Source organism: Salvelinus sp. IW2-2015, linkage group LG28, assembly GCF_002910315.2.
Source record: "Salvelinus sp. IW2-2015 linkage group LG28, ASM291031v2, whole genome shotgun sequence".
In the NCBI taxonomy this organism is placed as follows: Eukaryota; Metazoa; Chordata; class Actinopteri; order Salmoniformes; family Salmonidae; genus Salvelinus; species Salvelinus sp. IW2-2015.
In genome coordinates this window covers 26,656,081-26,677,257 of record NC_036868.1, presented here as the reverse complement: position 1 = coordinate 26,677,257, position 21,177 = coordinate 26,656,081, and the positions used below count along the sequence as shown (strand labels likewise).

Here is a 21,177-nt window from a genome sequence, read left to right as displayed (position 1 = left end):
TTATGTGCAGCTTGCATAATTATAAAAAATGTAACCTTTATTTAACCAGGCAAGTCAGTTAAGAAGAACTTCTTGTTTTTATGATGACGGCAATCGGGGAACAGCGGGTTAACTGCCTTGTTCAGGGGCAGAACGACAGATTTTTACCTTGTCAGCTCGGGGATTCGATCTCGCAACCTTTCAGTTACTGGACCAACGCTCTAACCACTAGGCTACCTGTCTCTAACCACGGTTTGTTCAGGCATTCGTGAGTTTGAAGCAGATATGCACTTTTTAAACATTATTTGATTAATATCGTGATAATTATCGGTATCGATTGAAAAAATATATAGATATCGTGATAATTTATTTGCCATATCGCCCGTCCCTACGTTACAGCCTTATTCTAAAATTGATTAAATCGTGTTTTCCCCTCATCGATCGACACACAATACCCGATAATGACAATGCAAAAACTGAAATATCACATTTACATAACTATTCAGACCCTTTCCTCAGTACTTTGTTGAAGCACCTTTGGCAGTGATTACAGCCTTGAGTCTTCTTGGGTATGATGCTACAAGCTTGTCACACCTGTATTTCTGGAGTTTCTCCCATTCTTCTCTGCAGATCCTCTCAAGCTTTGTCAGGTTGGATGGGGAGCGTTGCTGCACAGCTATTTTCAGGTCTCTCCAGAGATGTTCAATCGGGTTCAAGTCTGGGGCACTAGCTGGGCCACTCAAGGACATTCAAAGACTTGTGTGCTTAGGGTCGTTGTCCTGTTAGGTGACCCTTCACCCCAGTCTGAGGTCCTGAGCGCTCCGGACTAGGTTTTCATCAATGATCTCTCCGTACTTTTCTCCGTTCATCTTTCCCTCGATCCTGACTAGTCTCTCAGTCCCTGCTGCTGAAAACCATCCCCACAGCATGATGCTGCCACCACCATACTTCACCGTAGGGATGGTGCCAGGTTTCCTTCAGATGTGGCGCTTGGCATTCAGGCCAAAGAGTTCAATCTTGGTTTCATTAGACCAGATAATCTTGTTTCTCATGGTCTGAAAGTCCTTTAGGTGCCTTTTGGAGCATCACAAAGATGATCAATGGAAACAGGATGCACCTGAGCTCAATTCCGAGTTTCATAGCCTAAGGGTCTAAATACTAATGTAAATAAGGTATTTCAGTTTTTTTTATTATCATAAAGTTGCAAAAACAATTAAACAGCTTTTACTTTGTCATTATGGGGTATTGTGTGTAGATTGATGAGGGGAAAACATTTATTGAATCCATTGTAGAATAAGGCTGTAACGTAACAAAATGTGTAAAAAGGGGAAGGTGTCTGAATAATTTCCGAATACACTGTATATCTCAACTCCACGATACCACAAGTTGCTGTGAAGTCAATACTTAAATTTTTTTTCAATTCTTTAACCTTTACTGTGTACATACACTGAGTATACAAAACAATAAGAATACCTGCTCTTTCTATGACATAGGCTGACAAGGTTAATCCAGGTGAAAGCTATGATCCCGTATTGATGTCACTTGTTAAATCCACTTCAAATCAGTGTAAATGAAGGGGAGGAGACAGGTAAAGAAGGACCTTTTAAGCCTTGAGGCAATTGAGATGGATTGTGTATGTGTGCCATTCGGTGGGTGAATCCTCAAGACAGAATATTTAAGTGCCTTTGAACAGGGTGTGGTAGTAGGTGCCAGGCGCACCAGTTTGTGTCAAGAACTACAACGCTGATGGATTTTTCACCCTCAACAGTTTCCTGTGTGTCTCAAGAATGGTCCACCACCCAAAGGACATCCAGCCAACTTGACACAACTGTGGAAAGCATTAGAGTCAACATGGGCCAGCATCCCCGTGGAACACTTTCGACACCTTCTGAGGCTAAAAGGGGGGGGTGCAACTCAATATTAGGAAGGTGTTCCTAAGGTTTGGTACACTCACACTCGGTGTTTGTCCTCTGTTGTTGCGTGCCTTTGTTTGAAATCCATACTTTTTCATAAAATACAACCACCGACTGCAATCTTCGAGCAACAGCAACGAGGAAACAGTCGGCAGTTGTATTTGATTGACGTTTTATAAAAGTATGGACTTCAGTGAACAGCAAGGCCCACAACAGAGAACAAACATAGGAGCACGGTAGGGGTTTAAGAACTTACATTTTGAAGAAGTCGGAGGTTCACTCCAAGTTGCCCTCAACTCCGGTGGACGCGGTATCGTGGAGTTGAGATATACTTGGATATATGAAAATGTGATATGCGTTGGACATGTTAGAGGGGGTGGGGTGGGGGTGGGGGGACATGGCGGATGTTTTTACTTACTAGTGCAGCACAGGGACGATGACTATGGGAAAGTCATACTCGAAACAATGTATAGTGCTTTTCTCAAAAGCTTGGCACAGTTATACTGTCTTGGCTGTAAAGCTGTCTTTAGAGTCAGCCACCTTCCTACGGTAGCAGATCCTCCTCATTATTCCACGGTGGGCGTGTGGGCGTGTAAGCGTACGGCTTGTGAGGATGTCATATTCTCCCCCCGTTTCCTGTCGTAGCCTCTCCTTATATCACACTCTGAATCCCCCAGCCCAGATATTATGACAATTCTCTCTCATCTTGTACACCATCTGAGTCATACGTAATGTGTTACCACTGACACATGTTTGTAGAGGGAAGAGGAGTAGAAAAAGAGAGTGAGGATGAAGTGAAGTGAGAGTTCCATGAAGGGCTAATGGAGCAGGGCATGACTAACCAGGATAGGGCTAATATGAAGACACACACTCACACACATGCACACACATTTTCACAGACATATGTAGACACACTCTCTCTCTCTCACACACACACAGTTCTGACCCAGATTTCTCCTCTGGGCTCAGAGGAGCCGCTAATGGACCGCTATAACCATCCCTGGTCTGTGGAGACCCTCACATCTCACTGCGACCGCCCGCCCGGGTTAGCACCACGCTACGCTACCTCACGGCTGTGTGTGTGTGTGTGTGTCAGGCCAGCTGCTATCCCGCTGTGCAGAAGGAAATAGATGCTACCCAGGCCAGTTTACCCAAATAACCACTTATGTTCCATGTCCAGTTTTAACTCAACCTATTTGCTACTGTATCCGTCTGGCCGAAATGAATGTTATAGCTTCTAACCCGTTTACTGTGTGTCTGAAGACGCAGAACTCTTAAGCCATTGTTCCAATGGAGGGTCAGTTGTTTTACATGGAGGAATCTGCCAGGCTGAGTGGCTGGTCTTCAAATGTCAGCATGTGTTCCATTATTTCAACTTGTGTGTTGCCTAGGCCATACGGCTATCTGTCAGAAGAGAGGGGGAGAGAGAGAGAAAATGGGGAAAGAGAGAGATATGGAGTCGGTATGCGCAGGGAGGGAGAGAGAGTGTGTGTGTGAGGGAATAGCTGATGGAGAGGGAGGGAGAGAGAGTGTGTGTGTGAGAGGGAATAGCTGATGGAGAGGGAGGGAGAGAGAGGGTGTGTGAGAGGGAATAGCTGATGGAGAGGGAGGGAGAGAGAGGGTGTGAGAGGGAATAGCTGATGGAGAGGGAGGGAGAGAGAGTGTGTGAGAGGGAATAGCTGATGGAGAGAGAGGGTGTGTGAGAATAGGTGATGGAGAGGAAGAGAAGGAGGGAGAGAGAGAGTGTGTGGGAGGGAGTAGGGGATGGAGAGGAGGAGGAGGAGGAGGGAGAGCGAGCGCGTGTCCTCTGTCTTGTCTGTCGTCACTCTCAGTGGGTGTGCATTCAGGTGATGGTGTCCTGCTAATGTTCTAATCAAAATGGCTTCACACCCACAGCACGGTAGACGCTGATTGAGCGCACACACACACACACACACACCTTCAACATCACTCTCAAAGACCTACCATTGTCGATCAGATTATCTTAAAGTAGCTAACTGTCCAGTGAAATAATCACTTTTAAAAAGTTCATATTCTGTTAATTCATACCCAAATAATGTTATTGACTCCTATACTCATATTTGTGGCCAAAGCATAAATTGGAGAGAAAAAAACACTTCAAAGACCCCACCTCAAACTTGTATCTCAAACAGACCGTTTAAGGGAGAAAAAGATAGCTATTTCATCATAGAGTATTATGTCGTACTCCTGAGGAGGATGAGCTGGCCAATCAGCGGTCTAGAGGAGAATGAGCTGGCCAATCAGCGTGTCTTAATTGTCTTAATGACCGGTATACGCCAACACCATTCTGTTGTGATACTCCCACACCATTCCAAAACAGAAAAGCAGCTTTTGAACATATTGAATTATTTTGTAAACTATTTAACTCATATTGTAAGTAATTATAGGTCATATGTCAAGGTTTTACCTGGGAGAATCATGCTATGTGGTAGTCTTCCCTTCCCTAATTGTAGGTCACTCTGGCTAAGAGGGTCTGCTGAATGACTAAGAGATAGGAATGTCATTGGGAACTCTGGGTCTGATTCACCTGGACAGTCATCTCTGTTACCCTACACCTACACGCTGCACCAGTTGTCCTCCTACTTGACTGTGTAGCTAGCCTAGACAGGTGAAATGCCATTCACACCTACAATACCATTGTTCTGTTCTCACCACTTGCTCACACAGGATGTGAGACGACTGGGGAGAGAAGTGTATACGTCACGTGTGTCGTACACGTGTGCGCACCGGGAGACAAATGTAGTGTGAGTGTGGGGTGTATGTGTGTGGAGGCAGATAGCCCCTCATCCTTTTCAGAGCAGGCAACAGAAAATGGTGGCATCCCCGAGTGCAGGAGCCATTACTGTAACACTCTCACGTACACTTTTTCTCTACCACACACACTCACCGTCACACACACACACACACAGTGACGCACACACACACAAACGCACACAGTGTTTGGTCCGTGATGCAAACACACCGGAGCCCTGTGTAGTCATGGAAACACTCATTCTACACCCCCCCCCCCCCAAACACACCCCTCCCGTCATCTTCTATCCACGACTCTCTCTGCATCTGTTCATTTGGAGCCTGAATGACGCAACCCAGGGATAGTGACTGCCTGGTGGTGGCCTGTAGAAAGACGAGAGAGAGAGAAACACAAAGAGAGAATAGGGAGAGGGAGGGAGGAGGAAGAGACATGAGTGAGGAAAGGAGGGATAGATGGAGAGAGAGGGAGGGATAGATGGAGAGAGAGGGAGGGGATAGATGGAGAGAGAGGGAGGGATAGATGGAGAAGGAGGAGGGATAAAGATGGGAGAGAGGGAGGGATAGATGGAGAGAGAGGGAGGGATAGATGGAGAGAGAGGAGGGATAGATGGAGAGAGAGAGGGAGGGATAGACAGAGAGAGGAGGGATAGACGAGAGAGGAGGGATAGACGGAGAGAGAGAGGAGGGATAGACGGAGAGAGAGAGAGGGAGGGATAGACGGCGAGAGAGAGAGGGAGGATAGACGGAGAGAGAAGAGGGAGGGATGGACGAGAGAGGGAGGGATAGACGGCGAGAGAGAGAGAGGGAGGGATAGACGGCGAGAGAGGAGAGGGAGGGATAGACGGGAGCGAGGGAGGATAGACGGAGAGAGAGAGGGAGGGGATAGACGGAGAGAGAGAGGGAGGGATAGACGGAGAGAGGAGAGGGAGGGATAGACGGAGAGAGAGAGGGAGGGATAGACGGAGAGAGAGAGGGAGAGAGGGATAGACGGAGAGAGAGAGAGGGAGGGATAGACGGAGAGAGAGAGAGGGAGGGATAGACGGAGAGAGAGAGAGGGAGGAAAGATAGACGGAGAGAGAGAGAGAGGGAAGGGATAGACGGAGAGAGAGAGAGGGAGGGATAGAGGAGAGAGAGAGAGAGGGGATAGACGGAGAGAGAGAGAGGAGGATAGACGGAGAAGAGAGGAGGGATAGACGGAGAGAGAGAGGGAGGGATAGACGGAGAGAGAGAGAGGGAGGGATAGACGGAGAGAGAGAGAGGGAGGGATACGACGGAGAGAGAGAGAGGAGGGATAGACGGAGAAGAGAGAGGGAGGGATAGACGGAGAGAGAGAGAGGAGGGATAGACGAAGAGAGAGAGGGAGGATAGAAGGAGAGAGAGAGAGGGGAGGGATAGAGGCGGAGAGAGAGAGAGGGAGGGAGTAGACGGAGAGAGAGAGAGAGGAGGGATAGACGGGAGAGAGAGAGGGAGGAGGATAGACGGGAGAGAGAGAGAGGGAGGATAGACGGAAGAGGAGAGAGGAGGATAGACGGAGAAGAGCAAGAGAAAGGCGAGAGGCGAAAGACGGAGAGAGAGAGAGAGGGAGGGAGGGATAAGACGGAGAGAGAGAGAGAGGAGGGATAGACGGAGAGAGAGAGAGGGAGGGATAGACGGAGAGAGAGAGGGAGGAATAGACGGAGAGAGAAGAGGGAGGAGCGGAGAGGAGATGAGATAGACGGAGAGAGAGAGGGAGGATAGACGGAGAGAGAGAGGAGGGGAGGGATAGACAGAGAGAGGAGGGAGGGATAGACGGAGAGAGAGAGGAGGGATAGAGGAGAGAGAGGGGAGAGAATAGACGGAGAGAGGAGGGAGGAATAGACGGAGAGAGAGAGGGAGGGATAGACGGAGAGAGAGGGAGGGATAGACGGAGAGAGAGAGGGAGGGATGACACGGAAGGATAGGAGAGAGGGAGGGATAGACGGAGAGGAGAGAGGGATAACGCAGATGGAAGAGAGATAGAGGAGGGAAGAGAGGATAGACGGAGGAGAGAGAGGAGGTGATAGACGAGAGAGGAGAGGAGGGATAGACGGAGAGAGAGAGGGAGGGATAGACAGATGGAGAGAGAGGGAGGATAGACAGATGGAGAGAGAGAGGACAGAGAATGAGAGAGACAATGAGAGAGAGAGAGAATTAAAATGAGGGAACATGAGAGAGAGGGAAAATGAGAGAGAAAATGTCCAGAGGCTTATTATGGCCAAAATGGATCTGGCTGTTGCTCTTGATTCTGGACACAAAAACAGAGAAAGACCCTTTATTTGGAAAACAGTGATTCCTTCCTCCCTCTCTCTCTCTCTCTACTCTCCCCCTTTATCCCACTCTTTCTCTTCCTCATTCTTCCCCTCCTTCCCTCTCCCTCCCTCTCCCCTCTCTTTCAGACTGTGGGAGGTCATGGCTTCCCTCATCACTGCCTTTGGTCTGCTCCTCTCTCCACTCCATAGGGTCACATCAATAATGCACACAACACACACACAACACAACACACACACACACACACTCTGCCCACAGGGAACATTGTTACTCCCAGAGGAAAACGGATGCAGTGAAACGAAGTCCTTTTGTCACACTTTTGTGTCCACGTGTGTTTGTGTGTGTGTGAGTATGTCTGCATGTGTGTGTGTTGCGTGCCAGGTTACACTCCTGCCTGCCTGCGGTGTTGGATGACAGGGCTGCTGTTTAAGCTCAAACCATGGTGGTCACCCTCTGAGGCTGAATTGGCAGGATGTGTGCGCGCGTGTGTGTGTCTGTGTTGACTAATGAAGGTGTCTTGAAAGGTTTCACATCTCTTGTTGTCCTGCTGGAAACCCTCCCCTCTACATCACTGTTTAATAGTTCCACTTTGTCACAATGAGCCAGCTCTATATATCAGCATTACTATAAGAAAAGAATAAAAAACATTAGAGGGAGTGAGAGAGGAATAGAAAGAATAGGATGGGGGGGAGATGGAGGAGAGACCTGTCCATTCTCTAGTCAAGGAATAATTGAGTCCTGGACAAATATACTTGACTCTGTAAAGAATAATCTTGGCTAAAGCCCAACACATACAAATAAACTATTCATAAAGCCCATCTCTCTCTCTCTCCTTCATTATGCCTCTCCTGTGGACCACTGGAAAGAATGCAAATGTTGCTGAAACAAACCCTCAGACAGCACATTTCAGAGTGGTGACCCCTCGTTCACCTCCTGGTCACGGAGAGCCCAATTGGACCGTGTTTGGACATATCTAGTACAGGAAGGGACAAACACACACAGTGTGGCATATGTCACAGGAGTGGGTTGGAACTGCTAGGGTTGAAAATGGACTGGGTTCTGCTGTACCTAAACCATGTTACAGTACCTGAAGACTGCCAGGCAGCTTTCAAATGGATCCTTCTTCCTTATTAAGTGCACCCTGTGGGCCCTGGTCGTAAGTAGTGCACTATGTAGGGAAAGGGTTGCCGTTTGGGATGCAGACCCGTAAGTAGCTCTCAGAGTTATGCTGAGACCCGGCAGGGCTGAGGGACACAGGTGGATTCTGAATCCTTAATGCTGGATGTCATCACTGGTGGCCAAACATCCTCCTGGACAGCTCCCCTCCCGCAGGGTTTTGTTCCAGCCCTAATCTAACACACCTGATTCTACTAATCAGCTGCTCCCTGGGACCTTGAGTGTGTAGGGCTGGAGTAAAAGCCTGCAGACCCGGAGTAGGCTTCGCCACCAATGTAATACATGTTGAGTTCTGCTGTTATGTAACCTGTCTTACTAGCTCTAGTACTGAGAGTGACAAGAAGCCACACATTCATTTGGAACCGAATTTAGTTCCGAGGCCCTCCGACACACACACACACACACACACACACCGCTTCCCTCGATGGCGCCTCAGAATGAGGACAGATGGTGAAAGTCATCCAGTATAGTATTTTAAGAAAGGCAGAAGTGAGTGTGTGTGTGTGTGTTTTGACAGATGATGGGTCTTCTGAGGAGGTACCGTATTTAAATGCTCGTTTGGGTCCAAGCGGAAACCACACACACAAACACTGCGCTGGTCTCTGAAGGGTAGTTGAGGTTGCTCAGTCAGATCCGGACACCTGATGAGACCTTCTATTAGACAGCACTGTTGGAGGAGGCTCAGCTCTCCACCGTGTTAGATGCCGCATTGAGAGGGGTGGGAGAAGAAATGGGGACTGACAGAAAGCGACAGAAAGAAAGAGACCCTGCTAGCTCCATCTGCTCCTCCTCTCCGTCCTTCCATCCTCCTCTCCTCCCTCATCACTCCATCCCTGTGACTTTTAATTACCTCAGCTGTCACTCCTCCCCCAGGTGATAACGAGGTGTGGTGTTCGTCACACCCTGTACACAACACACACACACACACCCTGTACACAACACAACACACACACACCCTGTACACAACACACACACACCCTGTACACAACACACACCTCGTCCTTGATCAACACAACCTGTCTCCAACATTTACACACACCCTGTCCCCAACCGACACACACACACACACACACACACCACCCCTGTCCCCAACCGACACACACACACACACCCTGTACACAAACACACACACACACACACACACCCCTGTCCCAACCCACACACCTCGTCCTGATACACAACCTGTCTCCAACATTTACACACACCCTGTCCCCCCAACCGACAACACACACACACCACCCTGTCCCCCAACCGACACACACACACACCCTGTCCACAACCGACACACACGCACAGGCATCCCCGATGGCAATGAACACACTTGAACACACTCTTGAACACACTCTCTCACGTACACACACACACACCCATGAACCATTGACTTCCGGCCACCCACCCCATTTCACCTCACACCCTCCTGCTCCACCCCACCTTTTTTTTTAACACATACCTAGAAACCATCCGAGCTAAGAGAGAGATGACAGCTTTAATCAAAGGACCCCAGGGCCTATGGCTTGCAGGGGGACAGCAAACCACACATACTCTCGCTCCCTTTCTCTCACACACACATACAAACACACATACAAACACACATACACAGTACACAATCTATCTCTCACTCTCGCATGCGTGCGGCAGACTGTCCCTTCATAAGTCGGTCAGCAGAGGGGAGGAGATGGGCTGCAGAGCGAAGCGTCTTTCGCCATCTGGCAAAACACTCTTCCTGGAAGGTCACCTTGGGGGGTGGTCAGATCAGGGAAGAGATCACCTTAGGCTCTGTAAGAATGGGACCAACACACACCTTAGAAAAGGTGGTCCAATCAGACCAGACACCACTTCAAGCTCGGTTAGCGAAAGAGTAAGGGGAGACTAATTAGAATAGAACTTCCCCGTCCCAGGTAATGGAGAACTGCCTTCAGCTTCACATCACAAGTTACATGAAAGCATCTCATCTTCACGTATTTATGTGTCTAGTAGGTAGAGGGTGTGTTTGTTTTTAACCAATGTGTGATGCATGATGATAAGATATGGGTTGCGTCCTAATTTGCTCCCTTTTCCCTATACACTAAGTAATCGAAACATCAATAACACCTGCTCTTTCCATGACATAGACTGACAAGGTGAATCCAGGTGAATCCAGGTGAAGCTATGATCCCTTATTGATGTCACTTGTTAAATCCACTTCAATCAGTGTAGATGAAGGGGAGGAGACAGGTTAAAGAAGGATTTTTAAGCATTGAGACAATTGAGACATGGATTGTGTACGTGTGCCATTCAGAGGGTGAATGGGCAAGACAAAAAACGGGGTATGGTAGTAGGTGCCGGAGCACCAGCTTAAGTGTGTCAAGAACTACAACGCTGCTGGGTTTTTCACGCTCAACAGTTTCCCGTGCGTATCAAGAATGGTTCACCACCCAAAAGACATCCAGCCAAGTTGACACAACTGTGGGAAGCATTGGAGTCAACATGGGCCAGCATCCCTGTGGAATGCTTTCGACACCTTGTAGAGTCCATTGAGGCTGTTCTGATATTGCAAAGTGTTCCTAATGTTTGGTATACTTAGTCCACTACATTTAGGACTGATCAAATGTAGTGCTCTATGTAGGGAATAGGGTGCCATTTAGGACGTAGATGATTAAATGTATTATTTCCATGGTACAGAGGCTGGTTCTGTCATTAGGCAGGTCAGTCATTGAGGACAGCTTGTCCTACGTGAGGAGGAGTGGAATCAGAAAGATGTGTCAGAATCTGTTTGGGTCAGGTGGAGACTTAATGGAGGGAAAGTCAAGTGCACGGACAGGACTGAATGTCGGGAAGGACAAGTGGTCCTCCTTGGTCCTGAAGAGTCCATGGGCGGATGTGTGGAGGGGTAATCACCTCTCTTTCTCACCTCACCTGTCCTCTAGTCTATGTGATTGACTTCATTCCTCTCCTCCATACAGCCCTCTCTCCTTTCCTCACTCCAATTCCAAGTTGGACAATCTTCATCCATCTCTGCTCCTCTCCCCAGTCCGCCAGTGGGACAGTCTTCATCCGTCCATGCCTGTGTCTCACACAAGTGTCTCTTAACACCTGGAGGCTTCTCTGTACACACATTTTTGGATTTGAATAGCCCCACTCTCAAGAATGACTCCTTGGATTGGAGGGACTGAGGTTAATTAATATTGGATCACTTCACAATAGTTTGATTGTGTATAAAAGGTGTATTACCCACAAAGACAGCCATAGTCCTGACCATTAGCCCACAAGTCATTTGGCGATACATTAATCGTAGGGTTGTTTTGATGAGTAAGTAATCCTACAAAAATCGTGTTTTTTTTGGCGCGAGTCCACCGCTGTAAGATCAGAGTTATTCAAATCAGCCTTTTTTTTCTTTTCGATCTCATGTAACGCTGACGAGCCTCAGTTGATCGCTTAGATTCTGACATGGTCCTTTTAAAAATGTTTACCTTTATTTATACAGGTAAGCCAATTAAGAACACATTTGTATTTACATTTAAGACCTGTCAAACGCATCCATAAACAACACATCAATAAACAACAATCGTACTGTACATATCTATATACACATCAATTACACAATACACGACAAGCAGACACAATACACGACAAGCAGACACAATACACGACAAGCAGACACAATACACGACAAGCAAACACTATACACGAAAAGCAAACACTATACACGAAAAACAAACACATTCTTCAGTAAAAAGGTTCTCGAGCATCCTGCCTGAATTGCACTACAAGCACCAAATTCACCAACTTTAAGGAGATCATTCCACATGAGAGGCGCATAAAAACTTGAAGCAGAGTTACCTAACTCAGTGGACATTGAAGGGCTCTCCAGAGTAAGACATCCCCGAGTCCGGTCTGGTAACATACTTCTGAAGGTTAACAATAAGGGTAAGGTATGGCAGAAGTTTATGCAAGAAGGCTATACAGACAAAAAGATCAACGAATCGATCGACGAGACTTCAAGGAGGGCCGTGCAATGATATGTCCTGAACAGACCTGTGCAGAAAACACTTATTTTGTCGTTTATTTGAAAAGACCAACTTTTCAAATACTCAAGGTAGTTTAAACTAAAAGGCAGCAATTTTTTTATTTGATATTTAAATGATATTGAATACCTCTTTTAGAAAACCAAATAATATTTGAAGTCATTTGAAAACAAAATGTTTAAAAATGCAGAGGAACCAAAAACTACAACAGTTAGTTGAATCTAAATATATGATCATTAGCACATGGCTTGGATGGCTCTTAGATATGAATCTTAATATAGCCTATAGCCTAGAACTAAATACATGAGAGACAAAGAATCACCTCAACATTAGAGTAGACAACTTTTGCAGCTTCAAAATGACTAACAAATACACTGAGTATACCAAACAATAGGAACACCTTTCTAATATTGAGTTGCACCCCAACACCCCCCCCCCCCCCCCCCCCACCCCATTTTGCCCTCAGAACAGCCTCAATTCGTTGGGGCATGGACTTTACAAAGTGTTGAAAGCGACCCACAGGGATGCTGCATCATGATGACTCCAATGCTTCCCCCAGTAGGTGGATACCCCTTCAAATTAGTGGTTTCTGCTATTTCCTGCTATTTCAGTCACACCCGTTGCCGACAGGTGTATAAAATCGAGCACACAGCCATGCACTCTCCATAGACAAACATTGGCAGTAGAATGGCCTTACTGAAGAGCACAGTGACTTTCAACGTGGCACCGTCATAGGATGCCACCTTTCCAACAAGTCAGTTTGACAAATTTCTGCCCCACTAGAGCTGCCCCGGTCAACTGTAAGTGCTGTTATTGTGAAGTGAAAATGTCTAGGAGCAACAACGGCTCAGCCGTGAAGTGGTAGGCCACACAAGCTCACAGAACGGGACCGGCGAGTGCTGAAGCGCGTATCGTGTAAAAATCGCCTGTCCTTGGTTGCAACCTTCACTCCCGAGTTCCAAACCGCCTCTGGAAGCAACGTCAGCACAAAAACTGCCATACACAAGCCTAAGATCACCATGCGCAATGCCATGCGTTGGCTGGAAACGCTTTCTCTGGAGTGATGAGTCACACTTCACCATCTGGCAGTCCGACGGACAAATCTGGGTTTAGCCGATGCAAGTAGAAAGCTACCTGTCTCAATGCATAGTGCCAACTGTAAAGTTCGGTGGAGGGGGAATAATGGTCTGGGGCTGTTTTTCATAGTTCGGGCTAGGCCCCTTAGTTCCAGTGAAGGGAAATCTTAATGCTACAGCATAGAATGACATTCTACACGATTCTGTGCTTCCAACTTTGTGGCAATAGTTTGGGGAAGGCCCTTTCCTGTTTTAGCATGATAATGCCTCCGTGCACAAAGCGAGGTCCATACAGAAATGGTTTGTCGAGATCGGTGTGGAAGAACTTGACTGGCTTGCACAGAGCCCTAACCTCAACCCCATTGAATACATTTGGGATGAATTGGAATGCCGACTGTGAGCCAGGCCTAATCGCCCAACATCAGTGCCCGACCTCACTAATGCTCTTGTGGCTGAATGGAAGTAAGTCCCCGCAGCAATGTTCCAACCACTAGTGGAAAGCCTTCCCAGAAGACTGGAGGCTATTATAGCAGTAAAGCGGGGACCAACTCCATATTAATGCCCATGATTTTGGAATGAGATGTTCGACGAGTTGGTGTCCATATTCTTTTGGTCATATAGTGTATATAAAACACAGGGAAATTATGCTTTTGACGGCACTGGGCCATTAAGAACATAATTTCCAACCAAAGAAGCAGCAAATATGGTGCTATGACCTTGTCTGAATCCTGACTGGTGTACATATAGAATACATTTCGTAGTTTTAAAAGGATCTAAGTTCGAGTAGGCAAGAGAGTTTGGGGCGATAATTATTTAGGTCACACAGGTCACCAACATTGTGAAGGGGAAGTATATTGGCTGCCTTCCAGACCCTCGGGATGGTACCAGAAATAATTGTAAGGTTAAAGCTGCAATATGTGACATAGAAATGTTAGTTAAAGATCTGTCATTCTCGTTGAAAGCAAGTCTAAGAAGCGGTATTTCTATTATATGTTCTATGTGCTCTATTTCTATGGTTCCCGTTCTTAAGTTTAATTTTTGAGTCTTTTACTTTAGGTTTTCTACACCAGCTTCAAAAAGCTGAAAATACAATATTTTTGGTTATGGAAAATATATTTCACAGCGGTTTAGATGGTACAATGATTCTCTACACTATACTTGCTTGTTTTGTCACATAAACTGAAAGTAGGCAAACTATTAGGATTTTAGCAACCAGAAAATGGCGGAGCGATTTCTGCATAGTGCACCCTTAAAAAATGTGTTAAAGATTCTGTAATCAGATGAGCAGAAAGCTGCAGCAAGAAAGGATCAAGCAAATCAGCCCCAGTGGATTTTTTGGAACATCAACATCATTTTTTTTAACATCACAGGTAGAAAGTTGTTGAAAAGAAAACAAAGATTCACTAGAAGTTGACAGAACTTCCATAGAGCCAACTGGAGGCTATAAGAGGGGCAGGCAGTCGACTATCTCGCACAGGGTCAATTAAACCACTATTTCTTTCAAATAAATAGCCTGCCGAGATAAAAACATTTATCTAATTTTTCTCCGTAATGATGTCAGTCTGACAACTTGCTTATGCAGGAAAGGAATTTCCTCTCTTCTGTGCGTTAACTGTTTTCCAAAATTGAGACGGATCACCAGCAGAGTCTGAGATTTAGCTTTCTTGATTGAGGAAGTGCATCTGTTTCTTAATTGCCTGAAAATCTGCCAATCGGCTACAGAGTCAGGTGGTAAATCCCAGATAAATGTGTATTTTGGTTTATGGACACATGTTTTGTGGGGATAGTGATATTTAGAGAACGTGAAGCCACGAGTTGATTTCACATACATAGCCACCTCTCCCAATTTCTTTTCAGTCTGTTATCAGCAATGTCAATGTCCTTATCCAGGATCGAGCCATTTAGCCAAGTCTCTGTGAGGACCATAATATCCGAGCTCGTGTCATGCACCCACATATAAAGAAGGTCCATGTTTAACATCAAACTTCGTACTGTACGTTGACACCCCAAGCCGTCTATGCAGTTTCCATATTTGTGGTATTTGAAAAAAAAGGCACTGGACAAACTTACCACAGTGGGCTTCCGAATTGGGCTAACTGTAACAGAGCTAACATATTATCACTAACAATACCCTTGTGAATATGGATGTCTGTAGCAGTACGATGATAACTCTCTGAAATAGTGGGAATGGGGAGAATTACCTGAGCAGGGGTTGGGCTGTTTTCTTAGGCTCTTAGATTGTGATGTGGTTCATCTTTGCTGCTCTCCTTTAATTATGGCCCTCCCCTGGGACGCAGCAGGGTAGTTAAACAGAGAAATCAGCATTAAAGCAATTATTGGATCAGAATGAATACAATCCTGTCATCTGTAATCATTAGCGGCGGCTATGCCTGGGAGAAAACAGACTGTATCACTCTCTCTCTCTCTCTCTCTCTGACACTCAGTCTGTCTGTCAGAAGGCAGGGAGCTCAGTAACTTTATTACTAATTGAGGTAGAGGAAATGTAACTGAAGAGAACCTGTTGACCGGTTACATCGACTCAGCTGGTCCATATCAGTCATCACTAGTCAATGACACCATATTATTTTCTCCTCTTCAGTTACAGAGTACATGGGGTAACAAGGACAAGTTCAGTATATAATGATGTAGGCCCACTCTGTTGGTTCTGTAGACCCATACCGTTTGTCCTCCCTATTGCTGCTTATAGACCCATTCTCTGTCCTCTCTTCTTCCTATAGCTGTAGAGAGGTGGACTAGGACCAGTTCTCTTTGTAGCTGTAGTTCTCTTGCTACGGTTTGTTCTGTGGTTCTATTTGGTTCTGTTGTAGAACCACACTTTGTTCTCTTCTCTCCCAATAGCTGCAGACCGAGCTGGACCAGGAGTACCAGGACAAGTTCAGACGGTTGCCCCTAGAGATCCAGGAGTTTGTCCAGGACAGCAGCAAGGCCAAGCTTAGCGACGACAGTACCCTTGGCAACCTGTCTGTCTCCTCGACGACCGAGAGGCTCAACCACAAAGCGTCACAGTCAGAGGATGACACAGAAGACTCGTCGGAAAGAGTGTTTGACACACCCCTTTAAGACAAATCTGAAATGACACCCTTTTCCCTATATAGTGCAGTACTTTTGGCCGGAGCCTCATATAAGACTGTCCAAAAGTAGTGCACTATATAGGGAATAGGCTTTAGAGACGAAACATCATTAGAGACTAAACCCTCCCCTTCCTCTGAATTGGACAGTTCTGGTTGGTCGTTCTGGCTCGAGGTGAAAATTGCCATTCTAGGGACAGATTACCCTGCGCTCACTCCTAACCTGAACCAGTAGGGGGGTTAAACAATATCTGACCCTGGACCAGTAATAGGGAGTACCTACTCTGTTGTTCTAATCAGATATGTAAATACTTGTTTTGTATTTGTATGTGTGTTTTGTTGTTTTGCTTCGGAGCGGTGCAACCACAGGATACGTGTATGTGTGACTCGCCACTAACTATGCGCAGGAACTAAGTTACATACTTGAACCATTGCACAGACAGAATCATTTCCTTTTTTGAAAAATGTTTTTAAATGTGTTCCTACTTTTTAAACAAGACAACGTATTAGGTGTTAGATGGCGTTCTCACAATGCTGACTATAGTGTAGGTCAGTCAGTGGTGCCAATGTTTTGATTTCACCGTGCACTTAGAGAATAATTACGAGTAGCATTAATATGACATTGGTTAAGACCAAGGCAATGTTGAATTTGTAACCTACAATGGCACTGCAATGTAACGTGATTGCATTTGCAAGCCCCAAATAAAGTCCAGGCATAGCAAGTCAATTTCAACTTCCTGTCCAACCACTGTGGACACAGCCTTTATTTTCTTTATTGAAAAGTACGAATGGCTCCTCGTGTATATTTTGCACCGAAGGCTTTCTACAGAGCTAACTCTTCTATTCTTTTGTAGCCACCAAGCACTGGAGGCTTGGTGGTTTTATTTCGTCCTCACAAAAGTAAGTCTACTCTGTTGCTGCTACCTTGTTTTAATACTATTGTTGTCCTATTTTGCTTTGTAAGATATAATATTGGCCTGGCCGAGACGTACTTATTTTATAGTTTTATTTTTTTCATTTTTGTAATGTTTTTGACACGTTAGCGTTTAGATTGTTTATGGTGGGGGGTGCCGTGGGGGGTGCGGAGAGAGGAGAAATGGATGGGAGGGTGATGAGGGATGGAGGGAGGGTGATGAGGGATGGAGGGAGGGTGATGAGGGATGGAGGGAGGGTGATGAGGGTGATGAGGGAGAGTAAATCATGTATCTGCATGCTGTTGAACTATTGTAAATGTTACTGTAGCAGAAAAGACGTAACGTAAATGTAAAATGTACATTTCTCTGTCCTCTTGTACAGCAGATCACTAACCCGACCCTAATGATTTGAAATCAAACTGAAACTGTAAATATGTAACGATTGATGAGATGACATTGTTTGTACAGTACTAGTGATGAGCTACTTGTGTTGGTATGAGATAAAATGAAAAAAAGACTATATCACTGCCCCTTACCAAAGACTGAAATTGTTGACACACACACACACACACTTGAACCATTAACATAAGACACTAAAATGATGTCCCAGGCCTTTACAGCATTTATACCCTAAACGTAGTTTTATGATCAATACATGTCCCAAATGTTTATTCAATGGTTTTCCTTTGGCAATATAAATGTAAGTACTTACTGCCCAAGACAGTCACCACAGATAATGTTTGCAACATGGTAGATTTGAACTATTTCTAAAGCCAAACCTTTGGTCATTTCATGTCCATGTAAAATATTGAGAAAACCGCCCCTAACAGGAGCTCGTACACTATTGGTCCATTCATCCTTTGATATGTGACATCATACTAAACTAAACTGTCAGTCAAAGACCCGGGACAAAGTTTAGGACTTTCCAACCTGTACAGGGCCATACATACACCACTTTGATGTGTCACGTCTGCTGTCGGAATACTTATTTCAATTGATTAACTTGAATCCGTTTTAAAGTGAAGGATCACGTTATAAAGTATAAACAAGTATAACTTGGTTTCTATAAAATACGGTTCTTATTGATGTGAGAGTCCTGTGCCTTTTTGAATAGGTTGGCCTTGTTTTGATGTCGAATGTGTGAAATGCATCTTTGTGTACGTTGCCATTGTATTATACGAAGCTGTCTGTTATTGGATCGACTGTGGGCACTTTAAGCACGGTGCCACTACTGAGTAAAAAACACTTGCGATGATGAAGAGTATTTTGAGAAGTGGCTCCTTTAAAAAGACAATAATGCTAGACATGTATTTTTATTTTGTCTTGAACCACTTGTTTCTGTTCATCAACCTAAGTGTATGCATTTTTGTTGTTGTAAATGTGTGTATGACGTAAAGGAAAAACATTGAGACGATAACGATGATGATCATAGTATAGAAGTGTAAAGGGAATCTGCTTGTGATTAATAAATGTGGCTATTGTACATTGCTGAAGTGAACACTTGTCTTTGTTAATTTGTAGTTCCCAGTAATACTATGATAGATGTTTTTCCTCCTATGCAGGTAAAGCAGGTTCACTGTGCTGCTTACAGCTTTGCTTCCTCCACTGTCCCCTTACTAGGCTCCCCTTATTGTTCTGAATCCTTTCCAAGAACATCCACTAAGTCAGGGTCACACTGAGTGTACAACACTTTTGTGTCAAGTTGACTGGATGTCCTTTGGGTGGTTCATTCTTCATTCTTGACACACGCGGGAAACTGTTGAGCGTGAAAAACCCAGCAGCTTTGCAGTTCTCGACACAAACCGGTGCGCCTGGCACCTACTACCATACCCCATTCAAAGGCACTTAAATACACTGCTCCAAAAAATAAAGGGAACACTTAAACAACACAATGTAACTCCAAGTCAATCACACTTCTGTGAAATCAAACTGTCCACTTAGGAAGCAACACTGATTGACAATACATTTCACATGCTGTTGTGCAAATGGAATAGACAAAAGGTGGAAATTATAGGCAATTAGCAAGACACCCCCAAAAAAGGAGTGATTCTGCAGGTGGTGACCACAGACCACTTCTCAGTTCCTATGCTTCCTGGCTGATGTTTTGGTCACTTTTGAATGCTGGCGGTGCTCTCACTCTAGTGGTAGCATGAGACGGAGTCTACAACCCACACAAGTGGCTCAGGTAGTGCAGTTCATCCAGGATAGCACATCAATGCGAGCTGTGGCAAAAAAAGGTTTGCTGTGTCTGTCAGCGTAGTGTCCAGAGCATGGAGGCGCTACCAGGAGACAGGCCAGTACATCAGGAGACATGGAGGAGGCCGTAGGAGGGCAACAACCCAGCAGCAGGACCGCTACCTCCGCCTTTGTGCAAGGAGGTGCACTGCCAGCGCCCTGCAAAATGACCTCCAGCAGGCCACAAATGTGCATGTGTCAGCATATGGTCTCACAAAGGGTCTGAGGATCTCATCTCGGTACCTAATGGCAGTCAGGCTACCTCTGGCGAGCACATGGAGGGCTGTGCGGCCCCACAAAGAAATGCCACCCCACACCATGACTGACCCATCGCCAAACCGGTCATGCTGGAGGATGTTGCAGGCAGCAGAACGTTCTCCACGGCGTCTCCAGACTCTGTCACGTCTGTCACATGGGCTCATGTGCTCAGTGTGAACCTGCTATCATCTTGAAGAGCACAGGGCGCCAGTGGCGAATTTGCCAATCCTGGTGTTCTCTGGCAAATGCCAAACGTCGTGCACGGTGTGGCTGTAAGCACAACCCCCACCTGTGGACGTCGGGCCCTCATACCACCCTCATGGAGTCTGTTTCTGACCGTTTGAGCAGACACATGCACATTTGTGGCCTGCTGGAGGTCATTTTGCAGGGCGCTGGCAGTGCACCTCCTTGCACAAAGGCGGAGTAGCGGTCCTGCTGCTGGGTTGTGCCCTCCTACGGCCTCCTCCATGTCTCCTGATGTACTGGCCTGTCTCCTGGTAGCGCTCCATGCTCTGGACACTACGCTGACAGACACAGCAAACCTTTTTTGCCACAGCTCGCATTGATGTGCTATCCTGATGAACTGCACTACCTGAGCCACTTGTGTGGGTTGTAGACTCCGTCTCATGCTACCACTAGAGTGAGAGCACCGCCAGCATTCAAAGTGACCAAAACATCAGCCAGGAAGCATAGGAACTGAGAAGTAGTCTGTGGTCACCACCTGCAGAATCACTCCTTTTTTGGGGTGTTCTTGCTAATTGCCTATAATTTCCACCTTTTGTCTATTCCATTTGCACAACAGCATGTGAAATGTATTGTCAATCAGTGTTGCTTCCTAAGTGGACAGTTTGATTTCACAGAAGTGTGATTGACTTGGAGTTACATTGTGTTGTTTAAGTGTTCCCTTTATTTTTTTGAGCAGTGTATTTAGTCTTTCCCATTCACCCTCTCAATGGCACACACACACACAATCCATGTCTCTATTGTCTCACGGCTTAAAAATCCTTCTTTAACCTGTCTCCTCCCCTTCATCTACACTGATTGAAGTGGATTCAACAAGTGACATCAATAAGGGATCATAGCTTTCACCTGGATTCACCTGGTCAGTATAAGTCATGGAAAGAGCAGGTGTTCCTAATGTTTTGTTCACTCAGCGGATGATGTACTATTACGTGAAGTATGTGGCTACATACTGAAGAGGTAGTGTGTGTGTGTATCTGTCTGTGCGTACGTGCGTGTGTGTGTGTGTGGGTACTGAAATGGCAGACAATGGACTTCCAAGAATGTGACTACTGTGGTCTGTAAGAGGTTAAGACCTAAACCTCAGCTGGAGTTGTGCATAAAGGATGTGACCATTGAGCAAGTTGAGGAAGCTAAACTCCTAGGTATAACATTGGATGGTCAATTACCATGGTCAAGTCATATTGAGTTGTTGTGAGGATGGGGACGGGTATGTCTGTTATAAAAAGATGTTC

At 45.8% G+C, this 21,177-nt stretch overlaps 1 protein-coding gene across 1 annotated transcript in view; it reads left to right on the top strand.

The window, feature by feature from the left end:
* Positions 1-18,707, top strand: part of LOC111954482 (1-phosphatidylinositol 4,5-bisphosphate phosphodiesterase beta-1) — a 110,316-nt gene extending 91,609 nt beyond the window's left edge. The window contains 1 exon segment of the mRNA XM_070435850.1: positions 16,066-18,707. Within this exon segment, the coding sequence (XP_070291951.1) occupies positions 16,066-16,287 (222 nt within the window). The 3' untranslated portion in view covers positions 16,288-18,707.
* The last annotated feature ends 2,470 nt before the right edge of the window (positions 18,708-21,177 follow it).